Genomic DNA, 15,901 nt, shown 5'->3' with positions numbered 1-15,901 from the left:
ATGAAATTAACATAAGGAATATTGTTAAACTTATTTATAATAACTAATTACTAATAATTTATTAAATTACAATAAAAATAATTATTTATTATATTTAGCTTTGATTTTTTTTATTCTTTAAAGTTAACCCTTGCTTACAATCTCACCTGATGGTAAGTGATGATGCAATCTAAGATGGAAGCGGGGTAACTTGTTATGAGGAGGATGAAAATCCACACCCCTTTCAGTTTTACGACATCGTAGACCCGGAACGCTAAATCGCTTGGCGGTACGTCTTTGCCGGTAGGTAACTAGCCACGGCCGAAGCCTCCCAAAAATTTAATCAATTATTATTTTTAAATATCACATCAAAACGTGCAAAGTTATTAGATCCATATTGGACATTGTAGGTCAGGCAAAAATAAAATACTGCAACAATAAATTGTCAATAAATTTATATTTGTAAAAGTACCTTCATAATTACATTAAAATCACAATAAATTAACATTACATAACATAATATCATTAAATATATTACAAGTACTCACTCTAAAGGGTGCAAAGACTTTTTTTCAATTACAATATGGCTTTGCAATACATTTAGCCAGTCATCAAGTCATCATCATTATCAACCCTTAGTCGGTTCACTGCTGAGCTCGAGTCTCTCTCAGAATGGGAAGGGTTAGGCCAATAGTCCACCACTCTTGCCTAATGCGGATCGGCAGACTTTACACGCGTAGATAATTGAGAAAATTCTCTGGTATGCAGATTTCGTGATAGCCCAGTGGATAGGACCCCCCTTTGGTATGTCCCCGACGCCCCCCCTTCTGATTCAGGGAGGGGGGGCGTCGGGGACGTCTCTCAAAGGGGAAAAAAAACATCGTGAGGAAACCTGCATACCAGAGAATTTTCTGAATTGGGTAGTTAACTCATACCAAGACCACTTTCGCCCTAAACTTCTATGGACACAGAATGGTCTGCTGTAAGGCCGACCAATCAGGGGCAAGTTCAGACAGTTGACGTTTTAAGATTGCAATTTAACGGTTTCACTTCATACAGATATACCGAAAAATAACACGTTAAATTGTAATCAGTATGTTCAGTTCACAATATGACGGCAGATTATATCACGAGTGAGATTATAAACTAACGTATTTTACAATCTACCGGTGATATATCCAAGTACAAAAGAAAGTCGGGTTTCTTACAACACTTATAACTCGAGATCTGCTGGAACCAGGAGAAGGACATAGGATACTTAGGGTAGGGGTATGGTAGGGTAGGTGTCGGGTGGGAGTATGGTAGGGTAGGAGCAGGGTAGGGGTAGGGTGGGAATAGAATAGGATAGGGGTAGGGAATGAGTCAAAGCGAAGCTTGACCGGGTCCACTAGTATAAAATAAAACGCATTCTACTTTATGTATCGATCTCCTATTAAAAAGTGGATGCACAATCAACGACCAAAAAACGTCCCCACTCAATGAGTGTCAAACTTCTTGGCACTCAATTCGAGTAGTCGCATTTGCAAATTCAATCTTTAAACTCAATCCTGGTTGAATTTGGGATTTTATTGAATATTGGACTATATTTAAAGATATAATTTTCCTTTTGGTATTTGGTATAATTTTCTTTACCAATAATTCTGAAACTGCCACAGCAAAATTGGCCAGTTTTAAAGTGAAATTTTCTACATGATTGTGCGTCCTTTTATTATATGAGGTCAATGTTTGTAAAATCGTAAATACCACGAGCAGGTGATCTGCTTTTGGCTTCCTATTACCTAAACTCTGTAGCTGTGATTGTGATGCTGTGTCTTCATGTGCTCCTTAATGCAGACGAGCAGGTAGACCTAAGTGTCTTGAGACCCAATATTTTGGGTCCCCTTTAACAAAACTCTTTAGCTGTATTTGTGATGCTGTGTCTTCATGAGCCCCTTGATGCAGACGAGCAGGTGGACCTTAAGTGTCTTGAGACCCAAGATTTTGGGTCCCTATTGCCAAAACTCTTTAGCTGTATTTGTGATGCTGTGTCTTCATGTGCCCCTTAATGCAGACGAGCAGGTGGACCCTAAGTGTCTTGAGACCCAATATTTTGGGTCCCCTTTAACAAAACTCTTTAGCTGTATTTGTGATGCTGTGTCTTCATGAGCCTCTTGATGCAGACGAGCAGGTGGACCTTAAGTGTCTTGAGACCCAAGATTTTGGGTCCCTATTGCCAAAACTCTTTAGCTGTATTTGTGATGCTGTGTCTTCATGAGCCCCTTGATGCAGACGAGCAGGTAGACCTTAAGTGTCTTGAGACCCAATATTTTGGGTCCTCATTACCAAAACTCTTTAGCTGTATTTGTGATGCTGTGTCTTCATGAGCCCCTTGATGCAGACGAGCAGATAGACCTTAAGTGTCTTGAGACCCAATATTTTGGGTCCCCTTTAACAAAACTCTTTAGCTGTATTTGTGATGCCGTGTCTTTATGAGCCCCTTGATGCAGACGAGCAGGTGGACCTTAAGTTTCTTGAGATCCAAGCAAGATTTTGGGTACCTATTGCCAAAACTCTTTAGCTGTAATTGTGATGCTGTGTCTTCATGTGCCCCTTGAGGCTACACTTCTGTATGAAGGCCTGCCCGCTCAGGCGCCGCTCGTCGTTGGTGATGCGCTGGTGGCGGTGCGCTAGCTGCAGTCGGGGTGCTGTGACTTCATGTGCCCCTTGAGGCTGCAGTTCTGTATGAAGGCCTGCCCGCAGAGCGTGCAGCGGTAGCGCCGGTCGTTGCTGTGGATGCGCAGGTGGTCCTTCAGCGTCTTGAGGCGCGGGTAGGTCTTCTCGCAGACCTTGCACTTGTAGTTGCGCTCGCCGGTGTGCGTCGGCATGTGGTTGGTGAGCGCGAACCGCGTGAAGAACTTCTGGCCGCAGCATTGGCACACGTACCTGGAGAAGGAATGAGTTATTGGTAAAATAGACTGATAATAATTTTATTGTTAGACTTCTTAATGGGACGTCGGCGACGTCACCGGGGGGTTTGGGCGACCTCAGAAGCATCGCCTGATGTGACCCTAAAGAAGAAGTAGAAGAGACGGGCGGAACGACTCTTAAATTAATATTGTATTTAATGCGTTATAAATGTTGGCTAACTCATTTTGTTTGGTCTGGTCTGGTCTGTGAATAACTAATAATGTCCATTGACAAGACATTGTCAGCCCGTAACCAGGAGAGAGGGGAGAGCCCATAGCCAAAGGGGGAAGGCGGCAGTCCAAAGGCAAGAAACACCAACTCGTAGTAGTTTATGGGGGAGGGGGCTTCTCCTATTCTAGGAGGGGACAGTCGGGAAGGTAGGAGGCATGCCGTAGTCTAGAGGGAAATGGATCAAAACGTAGCCTAGGGGCGAGAGGGGCTCCAGCCTGTAGAATGTGGGGAATGGGCAGTCCATCGTTTAGGGAGCAGGGACCATCTTTAGCCTACGGCGAGAAGAGGCATATAGTAGCCTACTAGGAAAGGGGGCAAGCTGTATTTTAGGGGGCAGGTCATCGTTAAGGGGGAAGTGGCAGGCCGTATCCTAGGGCGAGATGGAGCCTGCAGTAACTTAGGGAAAAGGGGGCAAGCTGTATTCTAGGAGTCAGAGTGGGGAGGTCGACGTTTAGGGTGGGAACGTGCGGGATGTAGTCTAGGGACAAGAGTGGGCAGCCTGTAGCCTACAGGAGAGAGATGGCATGCAGTCGAATAGAGAGTCGTCAATAGGCTATGGGGCAGTAATCAAAGGCAGCCGCCAGTTATCTTTTACATCCCCTCCCCAATAATAAGGGAGGCTTGCTAATAGGCCGACGGTACCTGTAGTCCTTGAGGTGCTCCTTGCGGCGGTGTATGGTGAGCTTGCGGCGCGTCTCGCACACGCGCTCGCACAGGTTGCAGGGGAACGACAGCGGCGCCTCCCCGTGCACCTCCACCAGGTGCTTCAGCTTCTGCGGGTACGTCATCAGCCGCGCGTCGCACTTCGGACAGTACACCCTGCCTGCGTACCGAAAGGTCCTATAAGCCTATAAGCTATTTAAGCAATTGCGGGCATCCTATCTAGGGGAGCACTAGACACGACCTTCATAAATAATCTTCAAAATCCGCGCTTTTAAATTGACGTTGATATGTGGGTCCGTCGGTGTCTTACTTATAGGGGAAACATTAACATTGCGTAGGGGATCACCAAGTTATCTAAATCCAGCACTGGGGACGAACGACGATGTAGTGAAGCACCATCAACTATCATTACACATATGACATATTGGTATTATTGCGTAACTTTGTATGTAAGGCAGCCTTTGAAGATTGTATGAAAGAAAGAAAAGATGCTTATTTAAAAGTTGTTTCACACATCACAATGTCTTACATTATTTGTAGTGTCTGATGCCTCAACCTCCTGGGCATTATTACGAATCAATGGGAATATAGAAAAGTGTTGTGTTTATTTTATTACAAACAAAATTAAAACGACACTTTTCTATACTCCATTGATTCGTACTTAAAAGAGGGGTAGGGTAGGTGTAGAGTGGGAGTAGGGTAGGTATAGAGAAGAGGTCCACATAAGTCAAAGCTTGTCCTTGTATGCATATATATATTGCAAAACATCACACTCACCTCTCTTCTTATGAACACGATCCACATGCAGTTCTTTATTGTACTGTGCCTTAAACACCTTTCCACATTCCTCACATGGAAAGTCCCCTTCCTCATGCCGCTGCTGATGCATCAGGAACCTCCCACGGTCCACGAAACCCAACCCGCAAGTTTCACACACAAAATTACTAAAATGTTCGTTCATATGCTTGTTCAAAGCATGGAAATACGCAAACACTGACTCACACAACGCACACTGAAACTCATTATTAGACAAACGGAATGGCAAAATCAAATCTCTATTATTAACATAGTACTTTTTATTATGAACAATTGTTATATGCTTTTTAAAATCTTCTAAACTGTTTATAATTTGCGGGCACAACCTACAATCTATCCTTGTTAGGTCTAACTTCAACATGTTTTTGTGATCCGTGACCTTGAATTTCTTTGGGTGGTGGTTTTTTAATGTGTGATCTCTCAAATTTTGGGGGTCCGAGAAGTTTTCGCCGCAGTAGAAGCAGAGGAGGTGGTTGTGCCGACATTTGAACGGACAGACGTAGGAGAATTCTACTAGTGTTAGTATGTTGGTTTCTGCTACGTATGAGGGGTCCCTTTCACGCATACGCTGTTGTAGCTTCGACATCGGTATCTCTGGAATATTTAAAAAAAGAACTTTTAGATTCATGTGCTTCAAATACAGTTGTATTAATCTGATGCGAAATTTCTTTCCGCACGTGTCAGTCATTTGGTCACGAGCTGAGATAGTACGAAGTGAGTTAGGTGGGGAGTAGTGGTAGACCGCTCGGGCTATCTAGCTCATTCTTGTCGTGACGTTCGATCCGTCTACACCTTTTGTTGGATAATCCTCGATAGATTCTTTTGGGATAAGCGGGGAGAACGACTTGATTGGAGAAGGGGAGTGTTAACTAGTTTTGAAAGAAGTCTAATAACCCTACATAGTCCTACAAGTCTGGGACTTCATTCAAGGTTATTCTCTGCCACTTAGGAGATTATTGGTAACATTTTAGTGGGAATAGTTAGACCTGAAGACCTGATATTAGGTTGCCATTCAATAATCGTGTTTTGTTTTTTAAATCCGCTTCTGATGTCAACTTGTCTCCGACACCCTGGTAAGTTGATGAATTCGTTACGGAAATTGTTATCGGACGGCAAGTGCTGCCATCTACAGGCACAGTGTAACAATGTTTGTTATTTTTAACTACCTGTAGATGGCGTTCTTAGAGAACTTTGAAACAATACCTTTTTGTACACTTCACCTGATACAATATAGTTATCCTGAGACTCATATGAGAGACAGTAGATGGCGCTTTGCTATTTTTGAAAGAAGTTATACTTAGTCCTGTGGTTTTTTACAAATCACAGAGAACAACATGAGCAGAGAAGTGGGCCTTTAGAATAGAATAGAAAAAGTCATTATGTTAGTTTACTGTCAAAGCTATCCTAAACTTTACATTCATTGGTCACAAATCCAGGGCTCTGCTTATCTTTTTTTGTGTACTGTTTAAAAATGATAAATATTCTACATACTTGGTTTGTCAACAACTCTCCGTGGAGAACTGCTGCCGTTCTTCACCCGGAGTTTCTTGGAGGGCTTCTCCGTCAGCAGCACTTGGAGAGGGATGTCATCGTTGGAGTCGTATGACGTCACGTCCCGCACCCCAGGTGTACCTGATCAATAGATATGTAACGTCTTATCCGTCATCATCATTATTAACAGCCGATGGATGTCCACTGCTGGACAAAGGCCTCTTGCATGGACTTCCAAAAACAACAGTCTCGAGCCGCCAGTATCTAATGGCTCCCTGCAACCCGCTTGATGTCCTCAGTCCACCTGGTGGAGGGTCGACCAACACTGCGATTCCCGGTGCGGAATCGCCATTCCAGCACCTTGGGACCCCAACGTCTATCGGCTCTTTGAACTATGTAGCCTGCCCATTGCCATTGCATGCTGGCGGCTCAAGACCGTTGTTTTTGGAAGTCCATGCAAGAGGCCTATGTTCAGCAGTGGACGTCCATTGGCTGATAAAGTATGGTATAACTCTGACTCTTGACTCTGACATACCCACCCTAAGCATCTAAGCCCATCAATCTGCTTTGGAACAGCATGGTCTAAATAGTCTCAGCTCTATAGTCCCTCTCTTACTATGAAAACAGGCTAATAATTAAGAAAAACTGAGTTTGACAGTATACCATCAACTACTGCTTCCTTGACGGGGGAGACAGGTGCTGCATCATTGTGATCGCTGTGGCAGGCATCCTCCAGCACATTATTGGGAGCATCAGTGGGTGCATCGTCAGATACATCCTGCGGCTCAACCTTCACTTCTACTTCCATACCGTTCAGTATTTGTAATTTCTCATCTGTGGATTAAAATAATTTTACAAATAATTATTTGTTAAGACCGAGGACAAAAAATACATATAAATAATTTTTTCTTAAAAAATACAAAACTTCAAAAATATACTCACTAAACTAAAACATTATAATTTCAGTAATGACTTAAGACTTAAATCAACATTATATGGGCTTGGCAACAATTTCAAACTGATACTATAGGGAGAAAATGTTGTAATGTTATTTTTTTGGTTTTTAGTTTTGCAGGTATGTTTGTTTTTAGAAGACTTGAAGTTGGATATATTTTTTTTTTAAATTTTAAATATACATGTCATTACTTTTTTATCCATAAACATAATCCATTTAGCTGGGCAAATATCAATAAAAAAGATACAAACCCTTTGCGTTGGCATCAGATCCATACATCTTGACCTGCAGGAAGGCCTCCTCGCACTTCAGCACCTGCATCTTGAACTCCAGCGCTTCGCGGAGCCGCTTCACACAGGTGGCACACACCAGCCGCTCGCCCGGCTTGCCGTCCAGGTGGGACAACTGGAAGTATAGCCTAGTCTAAATACAGTGTAAACTCTTTATAACAATAAACTTCCTGTAACGTTGAAGTGAGCCCAACTTGGTTGGTTTGCGTTAAAACCCATATATAGAAACACTTTTAATAGTGATAGGCCATTCTCTATTACAAAGAAATGTGTTCATATTTTTAACAGTTAACATTTATTATCAGTTTTATTATTGTTTATGTTATATCAGCTAACAAAAGACTTTGAAGCTCTGAAACAATCCCAGGTCCATGTCTAGCTTTTGTTATCCTTAATTACCTTGCACAGGTGCAGTATGACGCATTGTTTTCTCAGAAGTGATTTTGCTTTCCAGTACTTGTAGAGCTTACTGTGCTGTGGGAGACTAACTAACTAACTAACTAACTAACCACAGTTTAAAAGTGAATAAATATTATGACCTAACAAATGAACTAACTAAAAATGGCTATGTAGTTAGTCTGTACGCCGTAGAAGTAGGTGCGAGAGGATTACCAGCAAAATCTCTCTATAACTTGCTTAAAGACCTTGGCCTCTCTAGAAGTGCAGCTAGTTCTATATTAGAACTGCTGAATCCAAAGCTGCTCTAATAGGATCTTACCAAATTTGGATAGGTATGGAGAACAACACGAGCAGAGAAGGGAAGTGTTGATCGATCGTCAAGGAATTACTTAACCCTACATCCAGTAGTCACAAGTCCTGGACTTTGCTTGGTGTTTTTTTCTCTACCACGCGATGGACCCGGCATCCGCACGGAGAGTCCATGGAATGCTAAGATATTTGTCTCTGATGCTACATAGAAATCGTCGGATGTATAGGTAGAATGAGCTTGGATATGCCTCAGATTCCGGAGGGTTTAGGACAATCTAGTCCAGGGCATGCATTTCAAACTTTTCAGTTATGTGCACTATTAAAATAAATATGGTGAAGACCACTCAAATGTTGAAGGAAAACATTGTGATGGAACCTGCATACCTGAGAAATTAGTAAATTCTCTATGTGTGTGAAGTCTGCCAATCCGCATTGGGACAGAGTGGTGGACTATTGGCCCAAACCCTCTCATTCTGAAAGGAGACTCATGCTCCACAGTGAGCCGAATATGGGTTGCTAATGATGATGATCAAGTGAGATTGCAATCAAGGGCTAACTTGACATAAAATTTAAAAGAAATATCTATAATAACACTATGAGTCTATTCATTATTCAGCAATAGTATCCCATCCGCCTCTCTTTAGAAAAAATCCTGTTCTTTAAGAAGGGAGTGCTGGTACTGGGCTATTAAAGTAGGCTGATAATTTACTAAACCTCCTGCAAGTTTAAATTAAAAACAAACTACTTACAAGTAGACCGTAGCAGTCCAATAACATATCCGAATATATCTCCTTTTGGCCGAAACTCTCGTATTCGATATTTAAAACTCGGCATTTTTTTAATGTACCACAGCAACGGCAAAGACCTGGGTCGAAGACTGGGCCTTTCCCTTTTATAACGTTCATTGTGATACATGTGTAATTAATATATTAAATTATGAATGCATTTTTAGTTAAATAATTAATAATTTATGAAAATTAATAGCAATAAAATATTGTAAACAAAATAAAAACAAATCTACTTTTTTTTTAAACTAGCTTTACGATTACGGCTTGGGGTTCTAGCCCTTTTGTCATTCTCAATTTTTTTTTACTGGTTAATCGGTTCTAAGTTGTAGCCTTTTTCTAATATATTTTCTCCGATGTTCACAGTCTGCATGACCGATTACAGACGAACAGGCACTAATACGTACCGTAGTTCGGCTAATGAAAGTAAAAACAAAAATGCGCATTGCGCTGTAGTCCACAGTCGGAAGCAATACTTCTCAAACAAAATACTATTTTTTTAAAGTCGGCTAAAACACACAAAGCGCCATCTATGAGCCTCAATCTTAACTGCATCGCGACAGCGCGATTAATATGTAAAAAAAAAAAACTCACTTTTGAGAACCTCCGCCACATAAGAACGCCGTTTACTGGTAGTTTAACTTTAAACTTTGCCTGTAGATGGCAGCACGCATCGCCCGATTTCTTTCTTTGTTTTCAGTTTAAATGATAATTATTATTATTAGTCACAAGAATTTCATTTTGTACAAAATTGCCCTTGACATCATTTGCTTTCGACGGCCTCCGTGGAGCAGTGGTATGCGTAGTTACAAGACGAAGGTCCTGGGTTCGATCCCCGGCAGGACTGATTGAAGTTTTCTTAATTGGTCAGGTCTGGCCGGTGGGAGGCTTTGGCCGTGGCTAGTTACCACCCTACCGTCAAAGACGTACCACCAAGCGATTTAGCATTCCGGTACGATGCCTTGCAGAAACCGAAAGGAGTGTGGATTTTCATTCACCTCCTAACAAGTTGCCCGCTTCCATCTTAGACTGCATCATCACTTACCATCAGGTGAGATGGTAGTCAAGGGCTAACTTGGAAAGAATAAAAAAAAAAGTGTTACTAAATAATAATTAATAATACACACACATATGTCTGTTATGTGTGTTAAATAAATAAATTATTAGTAGTTTTCAGTGAGAAATATAAAAAAGAGTACAAATAAATAGAATTACATTATTATATTATAATATATTACATTTGTATGTATGGTTGTATGTTAGGCCTACTGGAAATGTTAATCAAGACTTTTAGGTATCCAAATCCAGAAAATTCTTTAAAACAGTTTATGCACTGAACATGTTTAATGTGTTTATTAAACAATACTATCTAAAATGGAGCAATTTTAATTGCTCAAGTAATTGCACCTTAACAACTCAACAACTAATACTGTTAACTTTTATACATAAATAATAAAACTGTTTTATTCATGATAATTCTCATCCAAATCTATACCCTGGTGTTGTCTTTTGATATGATTCTTCAAATTGACGTTCTGTGTGAACGATGCACTGCACATAGAACATTTATACTTCTTCTCCGTACTATGTGATTGCATGTGGACTTTCAAACCCCGTAACCTCGGATAACTTTTCCCACAGTATTCGCACCTGAAATTCCTCTCTCCGGTATGGCTTGCCATATGTTCTTTTAACCTCGAGGGTAAATAGAACCTCTTTTCACACAAATCACACTGATGTTTCAATATTTTCAAATGATACCGTCTGTTGTGTTCTCGTAAAGATTTCCTACTGTCATAAGCACGGTCACACTGTTCGCATTGGAACGTTCGTTCCTCACCGTGCACATCGATCATGTGTCTATAACGTAATGTATATGAGAAAAACACTTCATCGCACTTATTACACTGGTACGCAGCCTCCTTTTTGTGTGTCCGAGCTATGTGCATGTATCTCGTGTATTTAGATTTGAAGTTTTTACCGCACTCTTTGCACGAGAAGGACTCATCGTTTCTCTGATGGGTTTTTTGGTGTAAAACAAGCATTCTTTCTTCGAAGTAATGTGCACCGCATATATCACAGATACACGTACCGAAATGCTCTGCCATATGTTTTTTTAATGCGTGAAAGAATCCAAACGTTGTACCGCACTCCGTACAAGTCAACGTACCAGATGTCAATTTGAATTTTAAATAATCGTTTGAGTTTTCCAAAAAAGTCTTCCCATGGTTTGTTGCGTGGTGTTTGAATTGGTCCAAGTCATTGATCGGTTCTGGACATAATCTGCAATCTATCCTGTGTATGTCTATTTGGACCTTTTTGTTATGGGCACCGTTGTTTAATATGTCTTTGAACGTTCTCGGGTCATGGGTCATTGAATGTTCTCTGAGTTTGTTGGGGTCTGTGAACACTTGTCTGCAGTAGACACAGAAGTAATCGCTGAAGGATGTGTCAAAGGGGCAAGCGTAGGAGTTTTCAACGATAGTCAGTATGTTGTGGTGTTCAGTGTCCGTTTTAAAGCCATTCTGTTTGCGTTGGCAGGTCTCTTGCAGTTCTGTAATGAGATGTATAAAATCTAAATATGTATATCTCAAAAATTGAATTATTTTATTAAGGAAACCTAATATAGTATCTATATGAATGAGTCCTATGTCTATCATCAAATAATTATGAGCCAAAAGGCTACAAAGTTTTTTGTATGGAACCTAAAATGTTTGTCAACCCCTGAACTAGAGCAGTGAAGGTAAAAAAAATCATGACTTATTTGTATATTTGTATGGAAGCTGAAATGGTTTCTTCCCCCTCCTTCACCAGAGCAATGAAGATAAACTTATTTGTATAGAAGATAAAAAGGTTGCCGATCTCTTCACTAGAGCAATGAAGGTAAACTTATTGTAAGGAAGCTAAAATGGTTGTCAATCCCTGTTCTAGAGCAATGAAAACAAGAAATGAAAGAAGACTTACTATACTCATGGGCAACAATCTCCTCTTGCTGAGTTGTAAATAAATCACTCTCCTCAACTAAACATCTCTTGCTTGTCTTTTTCGATTTTCTTTTCTTGCCGCTCAACTTCTGCCTGAGTGATCTCCTCTTTGGTCTCTTCTCTGTCTTCTCTGGTTCCATTGCGTCATCTTCTATATCTGAAAATTATATTATTGATTAGATTTCAATAAACAAATTCAAATTTAAAATTTTTATAAAACCCCTGACATAAACATTCATAAATTTAATTCAAGCAGCGTCATGCGCTGAAACAAATGACTGCAAAAACACCAAACAGGTATTATAAAAACCGTAGTAAACTTAAAACAGTCACAGAACTATAGTCTGGCAAGTTTGTTGAAGACACTCCCATGGTTTGCGGGCGACGGGGGGAAAGACTGCGCAGGTGTGCGTGCGTGCGGGGAAGTGAGGTGCATCAGTCGAGGGTTTTTCATTCGTCGCTACACGCGCCCTGGCCTGTGTTACGAACGAAGTTGCCAAACTATAATGACAGTTATACAGCACTGCTCACTAAATAACCACTTTTCAGTTTTACATATAACCGAAAACTTTTAAGTATGATACACTAGCGGACGCCCGCGACTTCGTCCGCGTGAGACTCGATGTAAACTTTCAACTACCTCTACCCTACCCCTACAAAAAAAAAGTATCCTATGTCCTTCTTCTCCTGGCTCTAAACTACCCCTGCCAATTTTCAGCTAAATCGGTTCAGTCGTTCTTGAGTTATAGGTGAAGTAACTAACACGACTTTTTTATATATATATATAGATATTTTTAGCAAAACTAATAAGTGGATTACAAACAATAAGAAAACCAATGTCAAACAAAGGTTCACAACATTTGTCAGGACAACTTAATTAACAAATTTAACTGTAACCAATATAAGACCCTAGAAAAGCAGAAAATGACCTTGAAGGAATCACGCACTTGTGAACGTTGTGTGTAGGGTTAAAGGCGCCTTTGACAGTTAACCAACAATCCCCTTTATCCACTTAAGTCACTCTCCCCGCCTATCCCAAGTAACTCATAAAGAATTACACAATAAGAAGTGTGGATGGCTTGAACACTACAAGTATATAAACTGAAGCCGACCAGACGAGCGCCTTATATCGCCAGTCACTCCCGCCCGCCGCCGCCGCATTGATTTGATCAGTAAGTGTGATATTGCATGATATAAATAAACCCAATACCAATATCTGCATGATATAAATAAACCCAATACCATTATCTGCATGATATAAATAAACCCAAAAAGGAAAAAGTATCAAAGTACTTGGACCTTGCTCACGAGATTACCGCCATGTGGAATGTTGAGTCAACTATTATTGTTCTGATAGTTGTTTCAGTCAATGGTCTTATAGCGAAAAGCTTCGACCAACACCTTAAGAAGCTTTCGCTTAACTGTTGGATCAAGAGTCGGATACAAAAGGCAGTGATTCTTGAGACGGCGCGTATTGTGAGGAGGTTCCTCACTCTGGAGCCCTGACCACCGGTTGCTTGGACACTCAAATGTCCCGCAGCGGGTGGGTGATTCTTTTTTTTTTTTAAAAAGAAGTAATAAATAAATGATAGATTTAACCCAATACCATTATCAATGTGATCTGTGGCATCATAATCGGCACAGGGCAGTTCCACCATCACTTCTATTTCCTCCTTCACAGCCGGCTCCTCCTTCAGGGAGTCACTGCTGTCACCTGAAATACAGCCATACTAAAATTAAGTATTTGACAATAAAATAGTTATTTAAGCCTTGTCATGTAATGTAGCATGAGTGATTTTTGTGCAATGAGGCAAAGTTGAATTGCACAATAGACAGCATGAGTGCTACAATCGCTAATTACGTGCAGCAGCATACAATATTTTTTCTACAACCACGATAAAAGAAACAAAAGAATTAGCAAAATTTGGTAAATAGATTACAACTGACGTTGGTATAGCCTCCTAAATTTAATCTCTTTTACGGAAGCCTGAATTTTTGTAGCTTTTTCTGATCCAGAGCATGCACCTCCAATTTTTCAGTTGTGTGCATTTTAAGAAATTAAATATCATATGGCTCAAATAGTAAAGGAAAACATCGTGAGGAAACCTGCATACCTGAGAATTCTCTTAATTCTCTGTGTGAGTCAAGTCTGCCAATCCGCATTCGGCCAGCGTTGTATAAACCTAACCCTCATTCTGAGGGTGCACTCGTGCTCAGTGAGCCTAACATGGGTGGTTAATGATGAAAGCAATTTAGTAGGAGTAACAGTGTATCAAAAAAATCAAACCCAAACCTATCTGAAAACATGGATATGGTACCAGAATATGTAATTACATATGAGGGAGGCTCCTGCAGGCACCTGCGCTTTGATTTTTAATTCAGAGGTCCTGGGTTTGATCTCCGGCTGGGCCGATTGAGGTTTTCTTAATTTGTCCAGGTCTGGCTGGAGGGAGGCTTTCGTTTGCACCAAAGACATACCACCAAGCGATTTAGCGTTCCAGTATGATGTCGTGTAGAAACCAAAAAAAATAGAAGAAATTAAGTTTTGGATTTTTTGAAGGATGGATGTTAGAAACATGGATGACACCAGAATAATGAATATGTAATTACATAGTAGACAGATACCTTCTCCAAGTATCTTGGCCCTCAGCAGCGTTTCCTCGCACTGCAGCACCTGGGTGCGGAAGCCGGCAGCCTCGCGCAGGCGCACCACACACGTGGCGCAGATCAGTCGGTCTGCCTCCTCACCGTCCAGGTGAGACAGCTGGAAATTGACATTTTCAAAGTCATAGGACATGCTTTTAATATCACGTGTTTCAAACAGTGAAGGAAAAACTGTGAAGAAACCATCATTCATAAGAATTTTCTTTATACTCTATGTATGTGAAGTCTGCAAATCCGCATTGGGCTAGTGTCGTGGACTATTGGTCTAACTCTTCTCATTCTGAGAGGAGACTTGTGCTCAGCAGTATTTATTTATTATTTGAGTGTAATACTATATAGAGTGTATCATTGTATGGAAGGTAAGCTAAATCAATCAAAGCCATAAGTTGTTTCTTTTAAGGGAATAAAGGCTAGTTTATTGGATTTGATAAGCTATAGTAGTATATACCTAGCAAGTAATTTCAAGTGAATAACAGTCATATTGTTTTACAATAATAAACGATTCTAACCAGTAAGCCGAAGCAATCCATGAACATATCCGAGTATATTTCCTTTTGACCGTTCCATTCGTATTCAATATTTAAAAGGCGACATTTTTTTATTGAACCACAGCATCTGCATAGTCCGGGATCGAATATGGGTCCCCTGCGTGTATTTACACTCATTTTCATATAATTTTATGAATAACAATTATTTATGTTTAGAAAAAAAATTAATAAACATTGGTAATTTTTATTGACAAATTTTGTCATAAAAAAAAATACTCTACTCTGTGGAATAGTGTATTTTTTTAAAACGGGTAGCGGCTCGGTGTCTAGTTCTAGCTCTTTCGATACTAAGCTTCAGACATGTTTGAAACTGCTATTCAACGCAAGATGGCGCTATTGCATAAAAGCACTTTTTTTCATAATCTTTCACTCTTTGTTTTTTCTTTGATTTCGATCTTTGACTTTGGTTTGGAATTTGAGATTGAGAATCTTTGTCTGTGTTCTTGACGCTGTTGCCGACGCTTTGTTCGTCGCAAAGATTACAGTGTATTATTGGAAATAGATAGGCTACTCGAACTTTTTTCGGAACGAATGTGATAGCGCCATCTAGTGACTAGATACGGTATTTTTAGTATAGTAAAAAGTATAAAAATAATAATGCATATTTTTTGTAAAGGAGAGACATTTTTGATTTTGTAATAGTTGAAGAAACCAATTGAGAAAAACAAAAAAAAAGACAAAAAGTTTTCCTTTGTTACCCCCGGGCTCGAACTCAGAATTATTATATTGTACCTTTGTTATGCACCACTAGGCCAAATGACTATGTAGAAAATCGTTGAAATTAATGTACACTTACTGTTTATCTTTAATAATCCCTTTGCTTTAGAAATACAAACACATT

At 40.2% G+C, this 15,901-nt stretch overlaps 2 protein-coding genes across 2 annotated transcripts; both read right to left on the bottom strand.

Moving 5' to 3' along the window:
• Nucleotides 1-417: 417 nt before the first annotated feature.
• Nucleotides 418-9,145, bottom strand: LOC112047089 (zinc finger protein 260). The gene is made up of 7 exons (XM_024084007.2): nucleotides 8,829-9,145; nucleotides 7,333-7,486; nucleotides 6,790-6,960; nucleotides 6,127-6,267; nucleotides 4,597-5,229; nucleotides 3,799-3,979; nucleotides 418-2,901 (listed from the first exon to the last, which is right to left on the bottom strand). The coding sequence occupies exons 1-7, from the start codon at nucleotides 8,982-8,984 to the stop codon at nucleotides 2,646-2,648; spliced, it is 1,692 nt and encodes a 563-aa protein (XP_023939775.1). The 5' UTR covers nucleotides 8,985-9,145; the 3' UTR covers nucleotides 418-2,645.
• Nucleotides 9,146-10,066: 921 nt separating this feature from the next.
• LOC112047108 (zinc finger protein 182) lies at nucleotides 10,067-15,289 on the bottom strand. The gene is made up of 5 exons (XM_024084030.2): nucleotides 15,022-15,289; nucleotides 14,474-14,612; nucleotides 13,455-13,562; nucleotides 11,829-12,005; nucleotides 10,067-11,418 (listed from the first exon to the last, which is right to left on the bottom strand). Exons 1-5 carry the CDS (start codon nucleotides 15,181-15,183, stop codon nucleotides 10,328-10,330), a joined length of 1,677 nt encoding a protein of 558 aa, XP_023939798.1. The 5' UTR covers nucleotides 15,184-15,289; the 3' UTR covers nucleotides 10,067-10,327.
• Between the last annotated feature and the right edge of the window lie 612 nt (nucleotides 15,290-15,901).

This window comes from Bicyclus anynana, chromosome 26, assembly GCF_947172395.1.
Source record: "Bicyclus anynana chromosome 26, ilBicAnyn1.1, whole genome shotgun sequence".
Taxonomy (NCBI): domain Eukaryota; kingdom Metazoa; phylum Arthropoda; class Insecta; order Lepidoptera; family Nymphalidae; genus Bicyclus; species Bicyclus anynana.
The sequence above is the reverse complement of the archived record's forward strand: the minus strand, read 5'-3'. Positions and strand labels throughout refer to the sequence as shown.

Coding starts and splice junctions, on each gene's coding strand:
- LOC112047108 (XM_024084030.2), bottom strand. CDS start 15,183: ATGAAAATGAGTGTAAATACACGCAGGGGACCCATATTCGATCCCGGA. Junction 12,006..13,454: donor CACAGATCACATTGATAATG/GTATTGGGTTAA, acceptor TATAATTTTCAG/ATATAGAAGATGACGCAATG. Junction 11,419..11,828: donor GATTGTTGCCCATGAGTATA/GTAAGTCTTCTT, acceptor ATCTCATTACAG/AACTGCAAGAGACCTGCCAA.
- LOC112047089 (XM_024084007.2), bottom strand. CDS start 8,984: ATGAACGTTATAAAAGGGAAAGGCCCAGTCTTCGACCCAGGTCTTTGC. Junction 6,268..6,789: donor CAAGGAAGCAGTAGTTGATG/GTATACTGTCAA, acceptor TCTATTGATCAG/GTACACCTGGGGTGCGGGAC. Junction 2,902..3,798: donor GAGCACCTCAAGGACTACAG/GTACCGTCGGCC, acceptor TTCCTTCTCCAG/GTACGTGTGCCAATGCTGCG.